General features: G+C 37.3%; 3 protein-coding genes across 3 annotated transcripts; all 3 read right to left on the reverse strand.

The window, feature by feature from the left end:
• Positions 1 to 5,624: 5,624 nt before the first annotated feature.
• LOC126722834 (uncharacterized protein At1g08160-like) lies at positions 5,625 to 6,537 on the reverse strand. The gene has a single exon (XM_050425976.1). The coding sequence runs from the start codon at positions 6,432 to 6,434 to the stop codon at positions 5,814 to 5,816; it is 621 nt and encodes a 206-aa protein (XP_050281933.1). The 5' UTR covers positions 6,435 to 6,537; the 3' UTR covers positions 5,625 to 5,813.
• A 2,372-nt stretch (positions 6,538 to 8,909) lies between these two features.
• Positions 8,910 to 9,822, reverse strand: LOC126722842 (uncharacterized protein At1g08160-like). Its single transcript, XM_050425986.1, has one exon. The coding sequence runs from the start codon at positions 9,709 to 9,711 to the stop codon at positions 9,091 to 9,093; it is 621 nt and encodes a 206-aa protein (XP_050281943.1). The 5' UTR covers positions 9,712 to 9,822; the 3' UTR covers positions 8,910 to 9,090.
• Positions 9,823 to 17,070: 7,248 nt separating this feature from the next.
• On the reverse strand, positions 17,071 to 17,937 carry LOC126722849 (uncharacterized protein At1g08160-like). The gene has a single exon (XM_050425997.1). It carries the CDS (start codon positions 17,843 to 17,845, stop codon positions 17,258 to 17,260), a length of 588 nt encoding a protein of 195 aa, XP_050281954.1. The 5' UTR covers positions 17,846 to 17,937; the 3' UTR covers positions 17,071 to 17,257.
• Positions 17,938 to 27,553: the final 9,616 nt, after the last annotated feature.

The following is a 27,553-nucleotide window of genomic DNA, read 5'->3' on the forward strand; positions in this document are numbered from 1 at the left end:
TGACTTGACCCTGAGCTTCCTAGCTTCGTCCTTCTCTTCTGGAAGCCTTCCGTCCTTTAAGTATGACACTATCGGGGTCATCCAATTTCCTTCTCCCTTTATCTGCATCAGTTCTGGAAGGTCTATGCTTGGCATGTAGTGTACATCATTCATTTTGTCCAAGGCCTCATTCGCAGATGCTTCCTTTGCCAGAGTATCTGCCTCCACATTCTCTTCCCTTGGGATTTGAACAAAATCTGCTTTTTTGAATTTCTTCACAAGGCGTACTACCTTCCTTAGATATTTCTTCATTCTGTCTTCCTTGGCTTCACATGTCCCATTGATTTGGCCTATGACCAATTGAGAATCTCCCAGGACAAGTATTGAGTCTGCTTCTACGGACTTGGCCAGTTCCAACCCCTTTAAAAGGGCTTCATACTCCGCTTCATTGTTAGTAGTCTGGTATTGCAGACGGGCCTTGTATTTCAATTTGTCCCCTTCTGGCGACTGCAAAACAACTCCTATTCCTCCAGCATATAATGTAGACGATCCATCAACATGGACGACCCATTTGTTGTACTCGCCTTCCCCCAGGTCTTCATAACATGGAGTGAACTCCGCAATGAAATCTGCCAAGGCTTGAGCCTTTATTGCACTTCTCGGTTGATACCGAATGTCGAATTCACTAAGTTCAACTGCCCACTGAACGAGTCGTCCTGCGGCTTCCAGCTTGTTCATTGCCTTCTTAAGCGGATGGTCCGTCATGACATTAATGACATGAGCTTGGAAGTAATGTCTTAACTTCCTAGAAGCCGTTATTAGTGCAAAAGCCAATTTCTCCATGAGCGGATATCTTCCCTCTGCTCCTCTGAGTGCCCGGCTAGTGTAGTACACCGGCTTTTGTATTTTCCCTTCTTCTCTGATTAAAGCTGAACTTATGGCATGTGGGGACACCGCTAAGTATAGGTACAGTTCTTCTCCTTGCACGGATGGACTTAATAATGGGGCAGTTGTAAGATAATCTTTCAGGTCTTGGAAGGCCCTTTGGCATTCGTCCGTCCACTCAAATGCCTTCCTGAGGACTTTAAAGAAAGGTAAACACTTATCTGTGGCTTTCGAAACAAACCTGTTCAAAGCGGCAACTCGTCCTGTGAGGGATTGGACTTCCTTGATACTCTTCGGTGGCTCCATGTTCAATATAGCCTGGATCTTATCCGGATTTGCTTCAATTCCTCTTTGCGAGACCATGAACCCTAGAAACTTTCCCGACGACACTCCGAATGCACACTTGCTTGGGTTCAACTTCATCTTATATCGCCGAAGTGTTTCAAAGGTTTCCTGTAGGTCATCTAGATGACTTCCCTCGTCTATGCTCTTCACAAGCATGTCGTCGACATAAACCTCCACATTCCGTCCTATCTGTGGACGAAACATGTGATTCACTAACCTCTGATAAGTTGCCCCTGCGTTCTTCAAGCCGAAGGGCATTACTTTGTAGCAAAACAAGCCTTGGCTGGTAATGAAGGAAGTTTTCTCCTGATCAGCTTCATCCATCTTGATTTGATTATATCCTGAGAAGGCATCCATGAAACTCAGCAACTGATGGCCGGCAGTAGAGTCCACCAATTGATCAATGCGTGGTAGAGGATAACCATCCTTGGGACATGCTTTGTTCAAGTCCGTGAAGTCTACGCACATTCTCCATTTTCCATTAGCTTTCTTCACCATCACCACATTGGCTAACCAATCCGAGTAATAGACTTCCTTGATGAACTTTGCTGTGGTCAGTTTTTGAACCTCTTCCTTGATAGCTTTGTCCCTCTCGGGAGCGAATACCCTCTTCTTCTGACGGATGGGCTTAAAAAAGGGGTATACATTCAACCGATGAGTGATCACACTTGGGTCGATTCCTGGCATGTCGTCATGACTCCATGCAAAAACGTCGATACTTTTTCTCAGGAACTGGATGAGGTCTTCTCTTGCCTTCTCCTTCATACATGTTCCAATTCTGGTAAATTTCTCTGGATCATCTTCTTGCAAAAGAACATCTTCCAAGACTTCCGTGGGCTCTGCAATAACTCTTCTTTCCTCGATGCTCATTGTCTGCACCTGTTCGTCCAAAGCCATCATGGCTAAGTAGCATTCTCTAGCTGCCAACTGATCTCCTTGTGCTTGTCCTATCCCGTACTCCGTAGGGAATTTGACTGATAGATGGTAGGTCGAAGTTACCGCCTTCCAACTATTAAGAGTGGGTCTTCCAATAATGGCATTGTATGAAGATGCACAATCTACCACAAGGAAATTGACTTCCTTGGTTATCTGTTGCGGGTATGACCCTACCACAACTGGTAATGTAATGGTACCCACAGGCTGCACCTTCATTCCTCCAAATCCTATCAGTGGCGAGCATACTGGACGAAGTTGATCTCGTCCAAGCCTCATCTGTTGGAAGGCGGGGTAGTACAATATGTCTGCTGAACTTCCGTTGTCAACTAACACTCTCCTGGTTGTATAATCTGCAATGAGCAGTGTAATGACGATCGCATCATCATGCGGGTGATGGATCCTCTCAGCATCTTCGTCGGTGAAGGAAATGGTTGGCTCGTCCATTGGTCTCGTCCTTGGTGATCGTCCAGAGAGCTGGACGCTTTGTACCGCTTTGAGATACGTCTTCTTTGACTTGGAAGATTGCCCCGTCGAGCTCCCTCCGACGATAATCCTTATTTCTCCTAGTGGGGGCCGGGATGATTCCTCCATTTTGCCTTTCAGCTTCTCATCTGTACGATCCCTTCCAACAAAGTGCTTCAACTTTCCTTGTCTGATAAGGTTCTCTATTTGCTGCTTTAGGTCATAACACTCATCCGTGTCATGCCCATGGTCCCTGTGAAAGCGACAATATTTGTTCTTATTGCGCTTGTTGGGATCCCCTTTCATCTTCTCTGGCCATTTTAAAATAGGATCGTCTTTGATTTGCATGAGCACCTGATTAAGTGGAGCATTCAGGGGCGTATAGTTCTGGCTTCTTCCCAAGGGACCTGTCTTCCTGCTATCTCGTTCCTTCCTATCTTCCGTCCATCCCTTCTTTGGACGAGGGGCTTGTTCTGAGTGTCGAGCTGGGTGCGCTTCCATCCTTTCAGCTCTTTTCCTCTTCTTGGCTATGATTGCATCTTCTGCATTCATGAAGTTCTGAGCCGAATGGACGAGCTCGGCCATGGTTTGAGGCTCCTTCTCATATAGCTTGTGGATAAATAAATCCGAATTAATCCCGTTGTGGAAGGCTGCCAGTAGAAGCTTGTCGTCCACCTCGTCCACACTAAGGGCTTCTCTGTTGAAGCGAGTGATGAATGACCGCAGGCTTTCGTTCTCCCCTTGTTCTATGGTCAGTAAGCTTGACGAAGAGCGCTTGTGCCTCTGTCCCCCGATGAAATTGTTAACAAACAATTTGCTTAACTCTTCGAAAGAACTTACGGAATTTGGGGGGATTTTACTGAACCAAACTCGTGCCGGGCCTTTAAGGGTAGTAGGGAAGGCTCGACACATGATTTCATCAGGGACCCCTTGAAGGTGCATTGTTGTCTTGAATGTTGCAATGTGATCGAAGGGGTCACGCGTCCCATCATACAAGTCCAAGGAAGGTAGTTTGAACTTTGATGGTAGAGGGTGGCCATTGATGGAAGCCGTAAAAGGAGAGTCAGTCCTGTGGACCAAATCCTCTATAGGATTCGTTCTCCTCATGTTCTCCTTCATCTCCTCCATGACTTTCTTCATTTGGTCCATCTCCTCTTTCAAGTGTGGCACTGTCCGTGAAGTGGTGCCTCTAAACTGACTTCCAATCTCAGTATTCTGTGTGTCACCATGGCCTTGCGTCTGCCCTGCATGTTCCTCACGTGTCTGTCTCCTGTGAGTGATCTCCATCCTTAACTCCTGGTTTTGGCGAGTCAATTCCGCCATTGCAGCCGCCATGGATTGCATATTCTGAACGGATGACGTCTGCATGACTGGTGCAGATTGGCGATCACGTTGAGGATCACTTGAAGCGCCTCTGCTTCCCTGACGGCCAGGGCTAGTAGCCCTCGACCTGGTCCTGACCATCCTAACCCTTTTGTCGCGGAAAAGAAAGTCGTAAAACAACCTTCGCTTTTCCCACAGACGGCGCCAACTGATAATGCTCCAAATCAGTAAGGTAGAATGGCCTGGCTTCGGTGGGCTGTTCAAGCGGTTGATGGCCTGCAAGGAAGAAAATGCGATCAAAGAGGAGACCGGAGAAGACCGGTCGAACCCCCTCCGATGGAGAAGTTAGATTTGTAGAGGAATAAGTTCCAAGTGTTTTGGAAATGTGTCCGAGAGAAAAAACTTACCTTTGTCGGGTTCAGACCGGTCCCTTATATAGGGAGCCTGGGGCGGTTATTTGTCCAATAACCTCCCCAAGATTTGCGGAAGCCAACACATCCGGGGTCAACTGCCTCAACGGATATAAAAACTATAACCGCCAGTGGGAGTCAACTTATTCAAGTGTTGTGCTATCGTCCATCCGGTATAGGACTGTTTGGTCGTCCAAGGATATCTGATGGCTGCTCATGGACGACCTTCATGGACGATCATATCATCCATGGGAGACTTAACTTATAGAGTAGCGCTATTGTTTGATGGACGTTTCTCCTTCTTCTGGGTTAACTCTTGGATCAACCTGCGCTGTAAGCTCTGGACAAAACCTTTGGACGAGCTGGAGATGGATTATTTTCCGCTTCTCTATCAAATGGTATTTTTGCTTCATCGATAGAAAGGAAATGTATTATAAAAATATTGTTCATGAACCTCTTTGTGTGTCTAAAACACAAAGGTTGATGCTATAATATGATTTTGGGAGGTTGTTCAGTCTAAGAATTTGTCACACTGAGTTTTTCTTCAAGAAGAACAAATCAACACTTTTTTGTGTGATTCTTTTTTGTGTGTATAAATTCATTATTATTTTTTTTTACTACATTTACAATAAATAAGTATCAAAACTTATGTTGTCTCAACAATTAATTATTCTTCCTAAAAATAAAATATAAAAATAAAAAACCTACTCTTACATGTAAATGATGGACACTTTATAATTGTACATTAACCGCTACTATATAATATATAGATCGTTTTCTTTATTGTACCATTTTGCAAATTTCTGCTCATTAACACAACTCAAATTAAGGAGATGATTTCTGGTGTATATTTAATTGATTGTTCTTGCTTTTCCTCCAAGGCATTCCAAACTCCAAAGCCCTCCTAGAACTATTTACTTTTATTTGCTTTTTCCCTCTCAACTGGTTTTAGATCGAAAAGCACTAAAGCAATAACATTATCACAGCTCACAATCATCTGTCAAAGTATCTATGCCTCATCTTAAAAGGCCGTTGGGCCCTTACGTGTAACTACGTACCCAAGTTTTTTAAATAATCCATATGGTCTTTCACTTACTGAACAAGTTTAAACTGCACATCAATTGATGATGATCACGATTCACGACACAGTTCACAAATGTTAGATGTTGTACTTGTAATGACTCACATCATTAGATTAAGGACAGTACTGATAGTCTGATACTAATAGAAGTGGATTGCATCTTTGATCTTTGTAGTAAATGTTAGTAGTAGCGAGCAAAAATGTAAAAAATCTTAGAGAAATTGTCACGTTACATTCGAAATCTTTTAATAAATCTGCAACAATTTTCACACTCACACATCCAGGATGAAAAAAAATATACTATATTTTAAGCATGACTTCATGGCAATCATGGAAAACCATTTCACAAAACAATCTAGAAATAAACATAGTAATGGAATCCACAATAATGCTCAGCGTTCACTAGTGCAGTTTCTCGGGGCGAAGTTCTTGGGCCTGGAGAAAGAAACTATTAAAGGATAGCACCGAATATGCAAAGTGCGTTTTCGAGATTTCAACATTCCCACCTTAAATCTTACCCTTGCGTCTAAAGAAACTTTTATTTCTATCTCCCCTGATGTTCTCGCGTGCGCAATTGCCTTATAATCCGTCCCCGATAGTGGCATATTTTGAGCTATGAGCTTCAAATCCAAAGTGGTCACATTTCGATGAGGTTGAACGAAAGGATCAACCACCTCAGAAGCTATGGTGGTTTTAGATGTTTCAAAATATTTCATGATTTTCACCGATGCTTTGATTGAATCATAGTATATAGAGATTTTAGAGCTGGGATTAGAGGCTGCTATGGAAAATTCAAAGGTGGCATTGAGGTGGTTTTTGGTTAGGTTGTAGTGTTTGATTGAGGCTTTTTCAACAGTGTAAACAATTCGTCTGGGCTTAATAACTAGCCAAGTGATGAGCACAGCTAGACCCACCAAGATAATCAGGACTAGCAATACTATAACAATGTATCGAAGTAGCTTAGATTGTCTTGGCTGGGCTGCTAGTGGGTGCTGAGAAGTTGAATTAGCCATTACGAAGGTTGAGAAGGTTTAAATCTAGAAGCTAATTAATGTTCGGCAACACACCCAGTGTAGTTTGTTAATCAAGGTGCTTAGTGCGCCTAATCTTGTGAACTGTGAAGTAGTAATATAGACAATGCTTTTGCCCTTTTTTCGGTCATTGAAGCACCCACCTTTCTCTTTTTGTTTTCTTGTATCAAACTCAAGACATCTAAAGGATTCAGACTCGAGTATTGTTCTTTTCTTCAAACTTGGATGTAGTAAGACCCATTCTATAATATATAGCCATGACAACTAAAGCAATATTGTATTAGCGGAAATCACTTCTTAACGCTGGCCTAAAATGCAGCATGGTTGAGAGAGAGATGAGGAAGTAGTAGAAGAAAAGAGAGAAAATTGGGTATGATAAGGTTTTTTACTATATTCTCAATTATTTATTACGATAAAGGCAGTATTTATTACACACTTGACACTATATATTATACATAAAGCAAGATTTAGGTACAGCACTTAAGTACTGTTCATTAGATTTCTCTCTTAAAATTTTGCTATGTAGATTTTTTCTCATGGGATAGAAGTGTATTTTTTAGTTAAGTAGTCACATAACTAAATCTTAAAAATAGAACCTAAAGAACAACACTTAAAGAACTGTACCTAAATTTTGTCCTTATACATAATATACCCAAAGGGGCCAGCCCCCCTTGCGTCCAAGAAAATAATATTTTTTTATAATATATTTGAAATTTTTGGTACTTATGTTTTACAACACCTCTTTTACTATTTTTTAAGCTTCAACCACTAGGCTCACTATCGATGAGATGTTATCAGAGTTGAACTTGCTATCTTTGCATTGCGTTTCTTCTTGTTCTTTTTCTTCCCTCACTCTTTGCCATTGTTTCTTTCTTTCTGCATTTCTGCTTTGCTGAGAAACCAATGGATAGGGTTGTCCAAACCCATCCAAAGACCCGATCCACTCGAAGAAACCAATCGGATCCAATCAAACGCCAACCAATCCAACTACTCTAGTGATTAGCGGTGGGCCTTCATCACCAGAAACCAACTCTAGTAGGTCGATTTCAATTTCCCTCCCCCAAAACTCGAAAAACCCTAACCAACTGAAAATTACTTAGATTCCAATGAAAAAATCCAAATTCCAGAGAATATTTTCTAGATCCCGACGAAAAAATCCAAATTCTAGCAAGATATCAGGTAGATCCAGTGAGATTTGACCAAATCCAACGAAATCTCATCAAATGTAGTGAGATTTCAGCCGAATCTATCGAAATCTCATAGAATTCGAGGAGATTTTCATCGAATCTAGCGAAATCTCACTATTTTCTCGTCGTTTCTCGCCGTTTTCTCAGAATTATGACTCCGACTGACCCGTCTGCCACCCACTGAAGATCTTATCCACCCAATCCAACCAGTCTATCAGTCAGTGGGGGTTAGTTACTGCTCCACCCAACCAAGTCAGGTTAGATATGGGTTGAGCCCAGACCCGATCTACGAGCTCAACCCATATCTAACCCGTAGAGTACCAACCTCTACTATCTTTCTTCGTAAATGTCCTTTATATTACTTTTTTGAAAATGCTACTGAAAAACTAATGAGTTTACTGTCAAGTGTCAACCACTAACTCTATTTCATCTTAAATATCTTTTACTTTTTTATTTATTTAAAAAATAACTTTAATGAGCGGACATTGGACAAGTCTTCAGCCTTCTCTATTTTTCTAATTCATGAAATTTTGTTTTTTAATGGGCTTGGGCTTAAAATAATTTGGACATGTTTACATAAAAATATTAAGAAAATAGATTTTAATTAAATATGTCTATATAGTTATATACATACATACATATATATATATATATATATATTACATACATACATATATATATATATATATATAACTGCGGTAATTCCAAAACGGTATATCACTTAGTATGGACTCCCTCTTCCAAAACCTTGAACCCCTCCTCCAATCAGCCCAACTCAACTGGCAACTGCTCAACCAAAAAATTTAACAAAAACAAAAAATTATGATACCAAATAAACAAAAGGATTAAATATTTAAATTGAAAGTCTTAATACCAAATAAACACATACATTTTATAATAACCCAAAAGGTAATGATGATAATAATTTTTTTTTTTTTTTTACCCTATACGATGGAAAGAATCAAGGTAAAAAATAAAAAATAAAAAAAAAATTGGCTTATACTTCAGCACCTTTAGTTTGAAATTCTAGATCCGTCTTTGCAATATACAAATAAGTTTTTTTTTACAAATTCAAGTTTTTAGTTTTTTTTTTTTTTTTTTTTTTAAAAAAATTGTGTACAGCATTTGCAATAAGTAGCATAAATTGTGTACAGCATTTGCAATAGGCTTTATAATACTATTTGACCTCTTGAGTCCTTAGAGAATTTTCATCCACTTAAGAAAAAAAATGAAATATGTTAACAGTAGCGAGCAAAAATGTAAAAAATCCTAGAGAAATTGTCACGTTACATTCGAAATCTTTTAATACAAATCTGCAACAATTTTCACACTCACACATCCAGGATGAAAAAACATATACTATATTTTAAGCATGACTTCATGGAAATCATGGAAAACCATTTCACAAAACAATCTAGAAATAAACATAGTAATAGAATCCACAATAATGCTCAGCGTTCACTAGTGCAGTTTCTCGGGTCGAAGTTCTTGGGCCTAGAGAAAGAAACTATTAAAGGATAGCACCGAATATGCAGAGTGCGTTTTCGAGATTTCAACATTGCCACCTTAAATCTTACCCTTGCATCTAACGAAACTTTTATTTCTATCTCCTCTGATGTTCTCGCGTGCGTAATGTCCTTATAATCCGACCCCGATAGTGGCATATTTTGAGCTAGGAGCTTCAAATCCAAAGTGGTCACATTTCGATGAGGTTGAACGAAAGGACCAACCACCTCAGAAGCTATGGTGGTTTTAGATGTTTCAAGATATTTCATGTTTTTCACCGATGCTTTGATTGAATCATAGTATATAGAGATTTTAGAGCTGGGATTAGAGGCTGCTATGGAAAATTCAAAGGTGGCATTGAGTTGGTTTTTGGTTAGGTTGTAGTGTCTGATTGAAGCTTTTTCAACAGTGTAAACAATTCGTCTGGGCTTAATAACTAGCCAAGTGATGAGCACAGCTAGACACACCAAGATAGTCAGGACTAGCAATACTATAACAATGTATCGAAATAGCTTAGAGGGAATTGGCTGGGCTCCTAGTGGGCGCTGAGAAGTTGAATTGGCCATTACGAAGGTTGAGAAGGTTTAAATCTAGAAGCTAATTAATGTTCGGCAACACACCGAGTGTAGTTTGTTAATCAAGGGGCTTGGTGCGCCTATTCTTGTGAACTGTGAAGTAGTAACATACACAATATTAATGCTTTTGCCCTTTTTTCTGTCATTGAAGCACCCACCTTTCCCTTTTTGTTTTCTTGTATCAAACTCAAGACATCTAAAGGATCCAGATTCGAGTATTTTTCTTTTCTTCAAACTTGGATGTAGTAAGATCCATTCTATAATATATAGCCATGACAACTAAAGCAATATTGTATTAGCGGAAATCACTTCTTAACGCTGGCCTTAAATGCAGCATGGTTGAGAGAGAGAGATGCGGAAGTAGTAGAAGAAAAGAGAGAGAAAATTGGGCATGATAAGGTTTTTTACTATATTCTCAATTGTTTATTGTTAGGACATATGTGATTTAATGTTAGGAATATATGTCAATATAGAATTGGTTAATCCTTTGACAAAACGCATTTTATTTGTAATTTGGTAGATTTAGGATGTGTTTAATGCTTCAATGGACAAAGTTTCAAGATTAAGTAAAGTTTCAAGATTAAGTGCTAAAGTCATGCAAGTCTGTCCAAGAAACAAGTAAAGAAGTGCTGGATTTTAAAACTCGACAGTTAATATCTATCGAGGTTTAAAAGGCTACTAAAACCCGATGCTCAATAGCTTCTCGACAGATGAGCTATCTATCGAGGTTTATGAAAATCAGTTTTTCAGAGTTGATTTCACTTCAATCCATGAATACATGTTTGGGCTTTCTTTTCTCACAACCATAATCATATATAAGAATTTTTTTAAGAACTATCAAAAAAGATTGCGCGAGTGTGAAGCAAAGTTGTGTTCATGCAAATTGTGACCGGAAACAGAATTTGCCCTAGTTCATCTTTCTCTTGAAGAAGCTATTGTGTTTGTACACCATAGGGTTTTGTAACCAAGGAGTTTCGTGATCTTCATTGTGTGATGAACGGAAAAACTTTGCAGCCAACATCCTTCTTAAGTTGGTGAGTAAGCCGTAAACTGAGATCCACGCATCGAATTGGTTAGTCACGTACTGGGAGCCGTGCTTTAAAATGAGAGATTGTCATTACAAAACAAGTCTAATTAGGTATTGGGATAAGGGTTCAATTGTAGGTTGGTATAAGATATTGAAATTTCTTTACTTGTAACCGTTTGTTGTAAAAATAGTGGATTCTCGGAAGTGGTGACCTTAAAATCACCCGATGGGGTTTTTGCCGTATAGGTTTTCCCCATTTGTAAACGAATCACCATGTCAATTTATTTTCTGTTGCACTTTAATTTAGTTGGTGATTTGTTTGTGCTATCACGCATATTGCATGTAATTGAATTAATTAATTAACATGACTAATTAATTGATTAATTTATCACAAGTTATCAATACATTCTTGGCCTATCATTTATTACGATAAAAGCGGTATTTATTACACACTTAACACTATATATTATACTAGGGGTGTCCACGGGTCAGGCCGGGTCGGGTTTGTGCCCAACCCGGAACCGACCCGATTAATCGGGTGGATTAAAATTTGACCCGAAACCGACCCGGACGACTGGCCGGATTTTTCGGTTCTGGTCTTGTCGGTTTCGGGTTTCATCGCCGAAGCCGAAATCTGGCCGGATCCGGCGAGATCTGGCCGAAATCTGGCCAGATTCGACGAGATCTGGCCGAAATATGGCCGGATCCGTCGAGATCTGGCCTAGATTTCGTCGAATAACGTCGAGATCTCGCCGTCTTTGATCTGGTATGCTGAATATTTCGCCGGAAACGTTAAAGGTTTGGAGATTTGGTCTGGGTTGCTTAATATTTCACCGGAAACATTTAAAGGTATCGGAGATTGGTTTGGGTTGCGTAATATTTCGCCGGAAACGTTAAAGGTATCAGTTCGGGTCGAGTTTCACGGGTTTTGAAATGCAAAACCACCAACCGACCCGCCGGGGGTCGGGTTTGACAGTTCGAAACCCGCGTCCGACCGCCGGAGTCGTCGGATCGGGTGGTGGCGGGTCGGAATCGGGCGGGTTGGCCGGGTTGAGCGGGTCACCGGGTCTGCTGGACACCCCTAACTGAGTAAGATTTAGGTACAATACTTAGGTTCCCCTTTTAAGATTTTCCATATAGATTTTTTCTCATAAGTTGGAAGTATATTTTTTAGTTAAGTAATCACATAGCTAAATCCTAAGAGGGGAACCTAGGGAACAACACCTAAAGAACTGTACCTAAATTTTGTCCTTATATATAATATACCTAGAGGGGCCCAACCCCCCTTGAGTCCAAGAAAAATAATATATTTTTTTAATAATATATTTGAAATTTTGGTACTTATGTTTTACAATGCCTCTTTCACTATTTTTGAAGCTCCAGCCACTAGGCTCACTACTGGTTAGATGCTATCAGAGTTCAACTCGCTATCTTTGCATTGAATTTCTTCTTTTTCTTTTTCTTCCCTCGCCCTTTGCCATTGTTTCTTTCTTTCTGCATTTTTGCTCTATTGAGAAACCAATGGATAGGGTTGTCCAAACCCATCCGAAGACCCGATCCACTCAAAGAAACCAATCGGATCCAATCAAACGCCAGCCGATCCAACTACTCTAGTGATCAGCAGTGGGCCCTCACCACCAAAAACTGACTCTAGCAGGTCGATTTCAGTTTCCCTCCCCCAAAACTCGAAAAACCCGAACCAACTGAAAAATACTCAAATTCCAACGAAAAAATCCAGATTCCGGCAAGATATCAAGTAGATCTGGTGAGCTTTTACTGAATTTAGCGAAATCTCATCGAATCTAGTGAGATTTCAACCAAATCTATCGAAATCTCATAGAATCCTGGGAGATTTTCATCGAATCTGGCAAAATCTCACTGTCTTCTCGTCGTTTCTCGCCGTTTTCTCAGAATTATGACTCCGACTAACCTATCCACCACCCGCTGAAGGTCTAATCTACCCGATCCAACCAATCTATTAGTCGGTGAGTGGTTAGTTGCTGCTCCACCCAACTAGGTCGAGTCAGATATGGGTTGAGCCCAAACCCGATCAACCCAAATCTGACCCATAGACAATCCTACCAATGGATAGTACCAACTTCTACTATCTTTCTTCTTAAATGTCCTTTATGTTACTTTTTTGAAAATGCTACTGAAAAATTAATGAGTTTACTGTCAAGTGTCAACCACTAACTCTATTTCATCTTAAATATCTTTTACTTTTTTATTTATTTAAAAAACAAATTTAATGGGCGACATTGGACAAGTCTTCAGCCTTTTCTATTTTTCTAATTCATGAAAATTTGTTTTTTGATGGGCTTGGGCTTAAAATAATTTGGACATGTTTGCATAAAAAAATTAAGAAAATAGATTTTAATCTATAAAAGTTAAATATATTAATTTATATAAGTTAAATATATGTCTATATTTTTTTTTTTTTGAGAAATAAATACAACATGCTGCTAAACCCGCAGCTTGAACTATTTCCCCCCCTAAACCCCCAAACACTTTGTATATGAGAAAGTGTCAATTCAGTTACAAGGCCTTTGGCAATATATGTGTATATATATATATATATATATATATAACTGCAGTAATTTCAAAACGGTATACCGCTCGATATGGACTCCCTTTTCCAAAACCTTAAACCCCTCCCCCAATCAGCTCAACTCAATTGGCAACTGCTCAGCCCAAAAATTTAACAAAAACAAAAAATAATGATACCAAATAAACAAAAGGATTAAATATTTAAATTGAAAGTCTTAATACCAAATAAACACATACATTTTATAATAACCCAAAAGGTAATAATGATAATAAATTTTTTTTTTTAACCCTATATGATGGAAAGAATCAAGGTAAAAAATAATAATAAATTTTTTTTTTTTTTTTGGCTTATACTTCAACCCCTTTAGTTTGAAATTCTAGGTCCGTCCTTGCAATATACAAATAAGTTTTTTTTTACAAATTCAAGTTTTTAGTAAAAAAAAATGTGTGTACAGCATGTGCAATAAGTAGCATAAATCCAAGTATGATATATGTTAGGTTCTAAATGTTAAATGTTTAGAACAATTGGCAAATCGTGAACACAAACTTGTTTAGATATAGATCTTAAAGTCTATAGGTATTATTAGACAATACTCAAGGTGATTCAAGTCAAAATTCAAGAACATACAAGCTGCAAGAAGAAGATTTCATAATCTATCTGGTTCGATTGATCGAAAGACAAACTCGATCGATCGAAAGTCGTATCTGCAGAATTTTAATTAAACCTAAACAGCAGTTCAAGCCCATTTAGGATTAGGATTTCTAATCTACTTCTCCCAGTATATAAAGAAAACTCTAAACACGTTTTTATAAGGCTTTTTAGAGAGAAAAGAGTGTGCCTCTTTTGTATTTAGGGTTTTATTCCTAAAAAGCTCTCTTATATCTTCTACCGGTGCTATTCCTTGAAGAATCTCAAGATCCAGTATTGTAGAAGTTGCTGCCTTTTCTTATCATCAAAAGTGTTGATGATCTAAACCTTCAAGGGTGATCTTGGAGTCACAAACAGGAGAGTTTGTGTTGCTAAACCTTTGAGTGAGATCTCAAAGTCACAAACGGGAGTGTTTGTGTTTTGCAAAGGCCAAAGAAAGAAGGAGTCCGTAGATTCGGAGTTTGCACGTGGTCGTGTCAGTAAGTTCTACTGGTAGGTAGCAATAAGAAGTCGAGCATGGGGGCTTGTAAGTCTTATTGTATGAACTTCGATTCTTTCTAGTGGATTTGCTTTTTACCTTGAGGATAGCTAGATTAAATCCTCTCCAGGTTTTTACCGATTTGGTTTCCTGAGTGATCATATCTTTGTGTTATTTATCTTTCCGCTGCTTTACATGATATAATCTTTATGATTATGATAACCTAGATTTGTTAATTTGGACTAAGTAACAACTTGGCTAATTACCTAGGTGTGATGTGTGTGGGTGTGTGATGAGTCCCACATCGGGTATTTACTAGGTAAATCTGGGCTTTATTAACAATTACAAGGAGTTTCAATTGCAACTAATCCTTTTGAGGTATAGCGCAGATGTGGCTAACACTTTTCCTTGAGTCATTACATAAAATGTCTTTAATATTTGAGTTTTGGAGACAAATTGATCAAAAAATCTTGTTTTTGTAAGATCTGGGTTGAATTCAAGTGTTTTTTTTTTTTTTTGAAAAACTTTTAATCTCATACTCATGCATTTCATTCATGAAATATTGTGCTTTGAGGAGTTTCTGCATTAAATTGTTCTATTTTTCAAAAAGTTGATTTTTCCATGCATCATTTATGTTTAGGATTCACATGCATTGCATTGTTTCTATATCCATCTTGCAGTTTTGCAATCATATCTCTCATTGTTTTCACACATAACATGCATACACTTTGCTAAATTGGGTACTCAACTTGATTTAAAAATTGATTGATTAATTTTTGAGTTATGTACTTTCTAGTATATGCTATTTTTATGTGTGAATTGTAGAAAATTATTTTCTTAAGAACTATGATGGATAATCAATGTGCAAATATTTTCTCTACTCATGCAACTGTTTATGGGTCACATAGTGCCATGTTTGCATTTTATTGAAAGAGAGAATATTTTTTCTTCATGTGTATCCTCAACTTAGGTTTTTTTTTTTAACTTGGTTTATGTCTTTTTATTTATCCCCAACCCCTTTATTTTTCCCCAAAACTGTTTTTCTCAAAACTTGTTTTGTTTTTCCTATTTTTATAGGGAGAGAAATTTTTTTTAACCCTTGTGGTTCTTAGGAGGAGTTGTCTCTATTTTCTCTTACTTTGTTGCGTATGTTTTCTGTCTACCTTCTGATTAGGTAGTTTTTGTCAATACGTGACAAAAAGGGGGAGACATAGATGACTTGTTTGTTTTGTTTAGGAAGAGAATATAAAAACTTTTTGATGTATCTAACTTAGGGGGAGAGTTAGAATTTACTTTTGTTTTTTATATTTTGTTTCATATTATTGTTTATATGTCTTTCTTTCCACACATGCGGTGATGTGTTTGTTGAGTGTTTTAGGAAAGACAAGTGCATTCCGATCAAGACCTTCTACCTCTTCTTGCAACTTCTAGGTTAGGAGTCTTAGATTGGGATTTGTGATGTAATTGAGCATTTTATTGTATTGGGTTGTTCTTGTATTTGAGCATTTCATTTTGTATGAAAGTTTTGTCACAAATTGCCAAAGGGGGAGTTTGTTAGGTTCTAAATGTCTAGAACAATTGGCAAATCATGAACACAAACTTGTTTAGATATAGATCTTAGAGTCTATAAGTATTATTAGACAATACTCAAGGTGATTCAAGTCAAGATTCAAGAACATACAAGCTGCAGGAAGAAGATTTCATAATCTGTCTGGTTTGATTGATCGAAAGACAGACTCGATCGATCGAAAGTCGTATCTGTAGAATTTTAATTAAGCCCAAACAGCAGTTCAAGCCCATTTAGGATTAGGGTTTCTAATCTACTTCTCCCAGTATATAAAGGAAACCCTAAGCACGTTTTTATAAGGCTTTTTAGAGAAAAAAGAATGTGTCTCTTTTGTATTTAGGGTTTTGTTCCTAAAAAGCTCTCTTATGTCTTCTACCGGTGCTATTCCTTGAAGAATCTCAAGATCCGGTATTGTAAAAGTTGCTGCCTTCTCTTGTCATCAAAGGTATTGATGATCTAAACTTTCAAGGATGATCTTGGAGTCACAAACAGGAGAGTTTGTGTTGCTAAACCTTTGAGTGGAATCTCAAAGTCACAAACGTGGGTGTTTGTGTTTTACAAAGGCCAAAGAAAGAAGGAGTCCGTGGATTCGGAGTTTACACGTGGTCGTGTCAGTAAGTTCTACTGATGGGTAGCAATAAGAAGTCGAGCGTGGGGGCTTGTAAGTCTTATTATATGAATTTCGATTCTTTTTAGTGGATTTGTTTTTTACCTTGAGGATAACTAGGTTAAATCCTCCTTAGGTTTTTACCGGTTTGGTTTCCTGGGTGATCATATCTTTGTATTATTTATCTTTCCGCTGCTTTGCATGATATGATCTTTATGATTGTGATAACCTAGATTTGTTAATTTGGACTAAGTAACAACTTGGCTAATTACATAAGTTAATTCAATTGTGTTTTAAAGGGTCTAAAAACTAACAATATATATATATATATATATATAGGGACTACAGGAGGTAGAATTAACCCTATATAGGCTTTATAATACTATTTGACCTCTTGAGTCCTTAGAGAATTTCATCCACTTAAGAAAAAAAAATGAAAAATGTTAATAGTAGCGAGCAAAAATGTACAAAATCCTAGAGAAATTGTCACGTTTCATTCGAAATCTTCTAATTCAAATCTGCAAGAATGTTCACACACACACACACATCCAGGATGAAATTAAAAAACATATATATTTTAAGCATGACTTCATGGCAATCATGGAAAACCATTTCACAAAACAATATAGAAATAAACATAGTAATAGAAACCACAATAATGCTCAAAGTTCTGTATCACAGTATGTCCTTTCGAAATTATTCGGCCTAGAGAAGCGAACCCGAACGGGAGAGCACCAAATAATCAAAATACGATCTTTAGATTTCCACATTCCCACCTTATATCTTATCCTTGCCTTCAACATAACTGCTATTTCTATCTCCCCTGATGACCTCTCGAGCGCAATGTCCTTAGAATTCGACCCCGATAGTGGCACATATTGAGATGTGAGCTTCAAATCCAAACGCGTCACATTTCGATGAGGTTGAAAGAAAGGATCAACCACCTCGAACGCTATGGTTTGATCGTCATATTCCACCGACGCTTCGATTGAATCATAGTATATAGAGATTTTAGAGTTGGGATTATAGGATCTTAAGGCAAATTCAAAGGTGGAATTGAGGTGGTTTTTGGTTAAGTTGTAGTTTTTGATTGAACCTTCTTCAATAGTGTAAACAAATCGCTTGGGCTTAATAATTAGCCAAGTAATGAGCACAGCTAGACCCACCAAGACAATCAGGACTAGCAATACTATAGCAATGTATCGAAGTATCTTAGAGTGTCTTGGCGGCTGAGAAGGTGGATTAGCCATTACTAAGGTTGAGAAGGTATAATTCTAGAAGCTAATGTTCGGCAACACACCAAGTGTGGTTTGTTAATTAAGGGGCTTGGTGCGCCTACTCATGCGAAGTAGTAATATAGACAATGCTTTTTGCCCTTTTTTCTATCATTGAAGCACCCACCTTTCTCTTTTTGTTTTCTTGTATCAAACTCAAGACATCTAAAGGATCCAGGTTCGAGTATTGTTCTTTACTTCAAACTTGGATGTAGTAAGATCCATTCTATATATAATATATAGATATGACAACTAAAGTAATATTGTATTAGCGGAAATCACTTCTTGACACTGGCCTTAAATGCATGCATGGTTGAGAGAGATGCGGAAGCGGAAGAAAAAGAGAGAGAATGGGACATGATAAGGCTTTTTACTATATTCTCAATTGTTTAAGTTTTTTTAGACGGTCACTTTTTCTATTCAAAAAAACACTTGTGTGTACAATGTGTGTAACAAGTAGGTACACTAACAATTACTTTTACAATAAAGCTAAGTAGAATACATACATAAGGGCTACAGGAAGTAAGATTGTAAGCTTTATAATACGATTTGACCTCTTGGTTCCTCAGAGCATTTTCATCTGCTTATGCAATAAAGAAAAATGTGTTTTATCTTACTAATAAGCTATTTATCTATTTTATATTAACACTTTACAACATCCTACATTCTATTCTTTATTTTACGAGTAATGCTACAACTCTAAACTATAGGTTAAGTATTATTTTCCTTCTCAAAAAAAGGTTAAGTATCATTTTCATTCCTAAACTTTTACAAAAAATTGTTTTTCATCCCTACACTTTCAAAAGTTTGTTTTTCGTCCCTAAACTTTGCGAAACATTCTACTTTACATCCTTCTGTCTATGACCGTTAGTTTATGTCCTACGTGGTCTAATGGAGTGCTGACGTGGCATTTGACTTGGACTAAACTATTTTATTTTAAAAGTTTTGGACATGTGGCACAAAGTTATTGGCACATCTGAAAAAAAAATCTAATGAAATTACCCCCAACACCCAAACCCCCCATAGGGGCAGCCACAACCAGGAAACCCAATGCCCCAACCCCCCATGACATAAACTAACAAATTGACCTCTTGGTTCTTCAAAGCATTTTCATCCGCTTATGCAATAAAGAAAAATGTGTTTTACCTTACCAAAAAACTATTTATCTATTTTATATAACCACTTTACAACATCCCACATCCTATTCTTTATTATACAAGTAATGTTACAGTCATAAACTATTTTACAATATTTTTACAAATTATTGTTGTAAAAAATTCTTGCTTGCTCTTATCTGGACCCACTATTAACATCACTTTTTCATTTATTAATAATCACTTACCACATCAACAGTTTATAAAAAAATTTATAAAATTATTTGTATCACTAGCGTTTTACATCACATTAAAATAATATTACTTTAATGTTAAAGTAGGAGAGAAAATAGAGAAAGTAAGACAAGAGAAGAGATGGGGAATAAAAGAAATTGCATGTTTAGCTCACCGAGTGCTTTTTATGCATTTTTGTTACATCGTATTATATATCTATTATACATTTTAATAGGCTATGCATCACCCAATGAGAATGCTCTTTTACATAATACACAACATAAACCCAATACAAATGTATTTTCAACAGTTGACATCTATGCATGCAAAAATGTATATTGGAGAGAGGAAGAGAGAATATGCTGCTAATGATTTATATCAGAATATGCTATCCAAAAGAACAAGTAATGAAAATGAAGAATGAAGAATGAATTACTCAATTTTCATTCAATCACACATGCTAACTACCTGAACAGGAAAAACGACTTCTAACTCTACCTCTAAGTGACTCCACTAATCTATCTAATTAACCAATAAGCATGCTACACGTGTGCTAATAAATACACCACTCGACTAGCAGTTTAACATATCTCACACAATTAATGAAGACTAAACGCCAAGTCGTGTAGTTGATGAAGAGAGCTCTACGATGTGTCGTTCCCCAGGAGCTTCTATCTTGAACATTTAACACAAATTAAAGTCAGCTCCTGCAACTGTTGCTCTATTCAAACCTATAACAATTTTTCTCTATAAAAATAAAAAATAAAAAATAAAAACTCTTATAACAATTTCAAAGAATTATTTTGATTCCATATACTAGTTAGTTTGTATCGCCGTATTTCCTCTCGAAATTCTTGGGCATAAAGAAAGGAACCCGCACAGAAGAGCACCAAATAATCAAACTACGATCTTTAAATTTCCACATTCCCACCTTAAATCTTATCCTTGCCTTCACTACAAAAAAGGCAGGCTATAGCCGCGTTTTTTTTTTAGCCACGTTTACAAAAAAACGCAGCTATAACTAACCTTTAGCCGCGTTTTTAAGAAATGCAGCTTCAACTACTGACCTATAGCCGTGTTTATAAAATGCAGCTATAGGTTAGGTCGACCTAAGTGTTTTTAGCCGCATTTTTTGTGATAGGGCCTATAGACCTATCAGACCTATAGTCACAGTGTATAGGCCACATCTTAAAACACGGCTATAGACCAAATGGACTTATAGCCAAGTTTTTAGGAGCTACAGTTGCGTTTTAAAAACGTGGCTATAGCCTCATTTTTTGTAGTGCTTCAACAAAACTGCTATTTCCATCTCCTCTAATGATCTCTCAGCTTAATGTCCTTAGAATCCGACCCCGATAATGGCACATATTGAGCTGTGAGCTTCAAATCCAAATGAGTCACATTTCGATGAGGTTGAAAGAAAGTGTTGGGTTAAGATAGCTTGATCCTGGTTGATTAATTCAATTACCCAATTGCATGCAAAATGTGAAGGCACCAACAGATCACCAAAAATATTATGTGCAGTGGAAAATAAATTGAACACGGTGATTTGTTGACAAATGAGGAAAACCTCGCAAGGCAAAAACCTCACTGGGTGATTTTAAAGTCACCACTCCCAAGAATCCACTAATCAACAATCAAGCGATTACAAGTATAAGGAATCTTATCAATTACCCTGGCCTATCCTGAAATACCAACTTACAATTGAACCTTTGCTCCAATACCTAATTAGACTTGATCTTGTAGTAGCCTTCTTTCCTTTGATGTACAAACCTCTAATTTGTGGCTAACCCTTTGCATGGATCACAGTACGTGACTAACTCCAGCAACTTGAACAGATATTATTAGCTGCAAAGTTCTTCACTTCATCAACAATGAAGATCAGGAAGCACTTGGTTACAAAACCCTATAGCGTACAAACGCAGTAGCTTCACACAAAGAAAATAAGCCTCTTAGTCTCTATATCTGTGTGTGACAGCTCTTAAAATAAACTTTATATATATCTAAGGTTATGAGAAAAGAAACCCTAAACAATTACATAAGCCTGGGCCGAATTTCAGATTTGGAAAGCTGAAAATTATAAATCTCGATAGATCGAGCTGCTGTCAAGCTATCTATCAAGCTTCACATTAAGTCTCGATAACAAGCATCTGTTAAGCTATCTATCGAGACTTAATAAACAGTTGAACCTGTATTCCAATACCCAATTAGACTTGATCTTGTAGCAGCCTTCTTTCTTTTGAAGCACAAATCTCCAATTTGTGACTAACCCTTTGCATAGATCTCAGTACGTGACTAACTCCAACAACTTGAACAGATGTTATTGACTGCAAAGTTCTTCACTTCATCAACAATAAAGATCAAAAAACACTTGGTTACAAAACCCTATGGTGTACAAACGTAGTAGTTTCACATAAAAAAAATAAGTCTTTTAGTCTCTATATCTCTATGAAACGGCTCTTAAAATAAACTTTATATATGTTTAGGGTTACAAGAAAAGAAACCCTAAACAATTACATAAGCCTAGGCCGAATTTCAAATTTGGAAAGCTGTATATTGTAAATCTCAATAGATCGAGCTGCTGTCAAGCTATCTATCAAGTTTCACATTAAGTCTCGATAACAAGCATCTGTCAAGCTATCTGTCAAGACTTAATAAACAGCTTTTCTGCAATTGTTTCTTAGACCAATCTTCATGTTTTTAATACTTGACTTAAATAACATGTTTCTTAAAATACTAAACTCATCTTAGATCTACCTAATTATAAGTAAAGTACATTTTGTTAAAAGATTACCCAATTACAATAAAATATGACCCTAACAGAAAGGATCAACCACCTCGAATGCTTTGGTTTGATCATCATATTTGAAAGTTCAAATAGTGTATAAAATACTTTGAACGTTTAGACCCCCAAATTACAAATTACCAATTCAAGCTTAATGACAAACAATTAATGAGCGGAATATGAACAAAAGTTTAAACAGAATTGATAAACAATATAAACCAAATAAAATCACATCCATAGCAGAAATTAAATGGAAAAGATTAAGGGAAGAAAGATGCAAACATAAGGACAACACACGATGTGTTATCGAAGAGAAAACCGAAACCCTCAGCGTAAAACCTCTCCACCACCCTCCAAGCGGTAAACAATCTACTAAAGAATGTAGTTGGAATACATAAACAGCAGAAAACCCTCCAAGCCTAATCTACCTAAGCCCTCCAAGCTCCTACTCCAACGAAGTTGCATCGAACCTATTTTTTCTTTAACTTACCGGATTCCGCTACTTAACCATAGCATCAACCAATATGAAATTGGTCCCTTCTTAACTACTTCCCAAACACCAAATGGTCTTCTCACAGATATGGGTATGGTGAGAAAAGGTTTAGTAATGTACCTCTTAAGGATTTAACAATGGAGAGGAAGAGAGTAGATGAATTTGAAGAGTCTCTATGTGAAGATTGTGGATGAATCAATCTTATTTTTCTCTAGGATCTCTCTCTCAAAATTCTTTTTGGAAGCTCTCAAAATATCGTGGGTATAAGGGTATATATATAGTAGGGTGAGAAGGAATGTGAAAAGTCAGTTTTTCCCAAACAAGGTGGTTTGATGATTTGACCTCGCGACTGGGCTGAGTCGCGAGTTCAAATCACGAGCTAACGGCCTGGCCAGCTTAGGACTTTTGTCCTATAGTGCAATAGCTGGCATGACTCTTCAGCTCTCCTGCATGCTCCACACGTGTGCCAACTTTAGCGGCTTGCCAATCACGAGTCACCCGCGAGTCCAGCCGTAAGTTTCTGCATCCTTACATAATCTTGAGCATTTCTTCACACTCTCTCACTCATTACCCTTACAAAATTCCCTCCTAAATACAGGGTTACTAATTGCTAAAATACAAGAAAATTTGGTACCGAATAAAGCCAACAAGATGGTTGATAAAATTCAACCTTACAATATTGCACCGACACATTGATTGAATCATAGTATATAGAGATTTTAAAGTTGGGATTAGAGGATCCTAAGGCAAATTCAAAGGTGGCATTAAGGTCGTTTTTGGTTAAGTTGAAGTTTTTGATTGAACCTTCTTCAACAGTGTTGGGTTAAAATAAATTGACCACTTGCAATTAATTAATTAATTACCCTAGCGTGACAGCACAAACAAATCACCAGATTATCTAAATGCAGAGGAAAATAAATTTGACACAAGTGATTTGTTTACGAATGAGGAAAACTACCAAGGCAAAACCCCACTGGGTGATTTTCAGGTCACTACTCCCAAGAATCCACTATTATCAATCACAAGCGGTTACAAGTATAATGAATCTTACCAAACCCTTTAACCTATCCCGAAATACCAACCTACAGTTGAACCCTTACCCCAATACCCAATTGGACTTGTATTGTAGTGGCAATCTTCTAGTTCAATACACGAATCTCAGTACGTGACTAACCAATGATGCACGGATCCCAGTACGTGACTAACTCCAACAACTTGAAGAGGTTGTTGACTACAAAGTTCTTTAATTCATCAATAATGAAGATCAGGAAACTCCTTGGTCACAAAATCCTTGGCATAAAGACACAATAGCTTCTTTAGAGAGAATAATGAACTAGGGTATTTTCTACATGTGTTCTCTATGTATAACGGCCTTTAAAATAAGTTTTATATATGTCTAGAGTTGAGAGAAAAGAAACAATACACATACATGGGACAAAATGGCCTTATACTCTTTTCATCCAAATTATATAGTCTTATGCTCTCCTTCCCAAACTAATTAGGAAAATACCCCTCTTTTATAACTCGATTTTCTCAAAATCGAGTTAAAAAAAATAATAATAAATAATTCTGGAGCCTTATAGTAACGTTTTTAAGGACCTATAGTGACGTTTTATAACTTGATATTCATGAAATCGAGTTATAGGCAATAAAATTGCCTATAACTCGATTTCATGGATATCAAGTTACAAAACACCACGATTTCATGGATATCAAGTTACAAAACACCACTATAGGTCCTTAAAAACGTCACTATAGGTCCTTGAAAACGTCATTATAGGGCTTAACTCGATTTTGAAAAAGTCGAGTTTCAAAAGAGGGGCATTTCCATAATTAGTTTGTGAAGAGGAGTAAAAGGCTATATAATTTTGGTGAAAATGGCATAAGGCAATTTTGTCCCACATACATGTCAACTAGGGCCAAAAATCAGATCTGGAAATTCTGATTTTGTAGGTCTCGACAAAAACAGCTTGTGTTGAACTTCGACTTTAAATCTCAATAGAAGTCTTTCAGTCAAGATTGCTATCGAACTTTAATGAACAGCTCTTATTCACTTGTTTCTTAGTCAGATTTTCATGGCTTTAACACTTGACTTGATCGAACAACATATTTTTTGAAGTCTTAAACCCATCCTAGATCTACCCAATTACAAGTAAAGTGCATTTTGTCAAAGGATTAGTCAATTATATAAAATATGTCCCTAACAAACAGTGTAAACAAATCGCCTGGGCTTAATAATTAGCCAAGTGAGAGCATAGCTAGACCCACCAAGACAATCAGGACTAGCAATACTATAGCAATGTAACGAAGTATCTTAGAGTGTCTTGGCTGCTGAGAAGTTGGATTAGCCATTACTAATAAGGTTGAGAAGGTTTGTTTAATTCTAGAAGCTAATGTTCGGCAACACAGTGAACACACCGAGTGTGGTTTGTTAATCAAGGGGCTTGGTGCGCCTATTCATGTGAAGTAGTAATATAGACAATACTTTTGCCCTGTTTCTATCATTGAAGCACCCACCTTTCTCTTTTTGTTTTCTTGCATCAAACTCAAGACATCTAAAGGACCCAGGTTCGAGTATTGTTCTTTTCTTCAAACTTGGATGTAGTAAGATCCATTCTATAATATATAGACATATATAACAACTAAAGCAATATTGTATTAGCGGAAATCACTTCTTAACACTGGCCTGAAGTGTGCGCATGGTTGAGAGAGATGCAAAGCGAAAGAAAAGAGAAAGAGAATGGGAGATGATAAGGCTTTTTACTATATTCTCAATTGTTTATTACAATAAGGGCAGTGTTTATTACACACTACCCTGTTACATACACAAGTTATTTTTAGAAAGTCATGCTTTCAGATCAAAAATATCTTATGTGTATGGTGTGCACTAATTGATTTTTCTACGTACGTCTCAGCATTTTGAGCATAATTCTTAGCTTAAATATTGGATAACAATGACTAACAAAGTAAAAATTACCTTTACAATAAATCCGAGTATATATAGGGAGCACAGGAGGTAAGATTAACCATACATAGGTTTTATGATATGATTTGACCTAGGTCCTTAGAGCATTTGCAGCAGTGGAGCTAAAAAGCTATAATGCTATTTTAGCTCCACTGATATAGCAAAAGAGGCTTCCAGCAGTGGAGCCAAACCCAAAAAATTTGGCTGATTTGCTACAGTGCACATCTATAGATAGATGTGCACTGTAGCACTCATCTATAAAAAATAAAAAAAAATAAAAAAAATAAAAAAAAAAATTTAATTCAACACCGGATTAAAATAATAAAAACACACTTTACTTTTTTCATTCTTTCATCCTCTCTCCGTGCACTCTGTTTTTCATTCTCTCTCTGTGCACTCTGTTCTCTCAAGCTCTCATCTCCCAGCCAACTCCACGCCGTCGCCGTCGCCGTCTCAGCCGAGCCTACGCCGTCGCCGTCTCAGCCCACGCCGTCGCCGTCGCCGTCGCTCCTTACCGCCACTCTTCCTTTGTTCAACCTCACGAAATGCCTGTCCTCCTTCACCAGCCTCTCGTTCACGTCCTCGCCTCCGGCGAACGACACCAAAGGGCATCGCAGGAACACAAACTGGCTAAACGGCGTCGGACTAGTGAAGAAAATCCACTCCCCGACATCAGAATCACCTCGATGTCTCAGCCGATCCTTGGAGTGGCGGTGGAGAGCGAAACCGCTGGCGAAACCGAGCGCCGGAGCAATGAATCCAAGGAATTGACGGAAGGGAACCGAGAAACTAGGGATTGGAAGAGGTCTTCGAACTCGAACTGGGAACAACGGAGGAGCGAACTACCGTCGTTTGCTTGAGCCTTGATTTGGGTTTTTTTTTTTTTTTTTTTATCTGCTGTGGACTGCTGGTGGTGGTGGTGGTGATGATGATGGTACCACAGTTGAGGATGTTTGTGCTAAGTGGTGGTGGTGGAGGAGGATGTTTGTGCTGTGTGGTGGTGGTGATATATTATTTTATTATTGTAAAAATATTATTATTTTATTGGAGTAGAAATATTATTTTATTGTGATGAATATATTATTTTATTGTGTTGAAAGCTAAAATAGATCCACTGCTGTAACATGTGTATAGGTAAAATAGATAAAGTAACTTTTAATGGAGCTAAATTGCTAAAAATTTAGCTCCATTGCTGTGGATGCACTTAGAGCATTTTCATCTTCATCTGCTTATTCAAATAAAAAAAGCTTTTTACCTAACCAAAAAATTATTTATCTATTTTATATAACCCGTTTACAATATCCTATATCATATTCTTTGTTTTACACTATGTCGCATTAAAATAATATTACTTTAACATTAAAGTAAGAGAGAAAACGGAGAAAGTGAGACAAAATAAGAGAGCAGGAATAAAGGATGAATAAAAAAATTTGCATATTTAGCTCACCAAATCTGAGTGCCTTTTGTGCACTTTTTGTACATGGTATTATTTATTTATGCATCACGGGAATGCTCTTACACATAATACACCACATAAACCCAATACAAATGTATTTTCAAACAATTTACATCTATATATGTATACAAAAATGTATATTGGAGAGAGGGAGAGAGAACATGCTGCTAATGATTTATATCAGAATATTAATATGCTATCCAAAAGAACAATAATGAAAATGAAGAATGAATTACTGAATTTTATTCAATCAATCAATAATATAATATATGAAACAGAAAAATGAAAAGGAATATAATAAAGTTAACTAACTGAACAGGAAAAACGACTTCTAACTAACTCTATCTAATAAACTCCACTACCCCTAACTAAATCCACTAATCTATCTAATTAAACCAATAAGCATGGTACACGTGTGTTACTAAATACACGACTAGCGGTTGAACACATCACACAACTAATGAAGACTAAACGCCAAGTCGTGCAGTTGATGAGAAGAGCTCTGCAAATTGTGTCGTTCACCAGGAGCTTTTATCTTCTTGAGCATTTACACAAATTAATGGTCCATTTAGAATGAGGGAGAGGGAGGGGGAGTAGAGTAGATTTAGCATAAAATTAACTTATTTTTAGCCAACTTTATTCTACTCCCCTCCACTC

The sequence above is a fragment of the Quercus robur genome, chromosome 1 (genome assembly GCF_932294415.1).
Source record: "Quercus robur chromosome 1, dhQueRobu3.1, whole genome shotgun sequence".
NCBI classification, from domain to species: Eukaryota; Viridiplantae; Streptophyta; class Magnoliopsida; order Fagales; family Fagaceae; genus Quercus; species Quercus robur.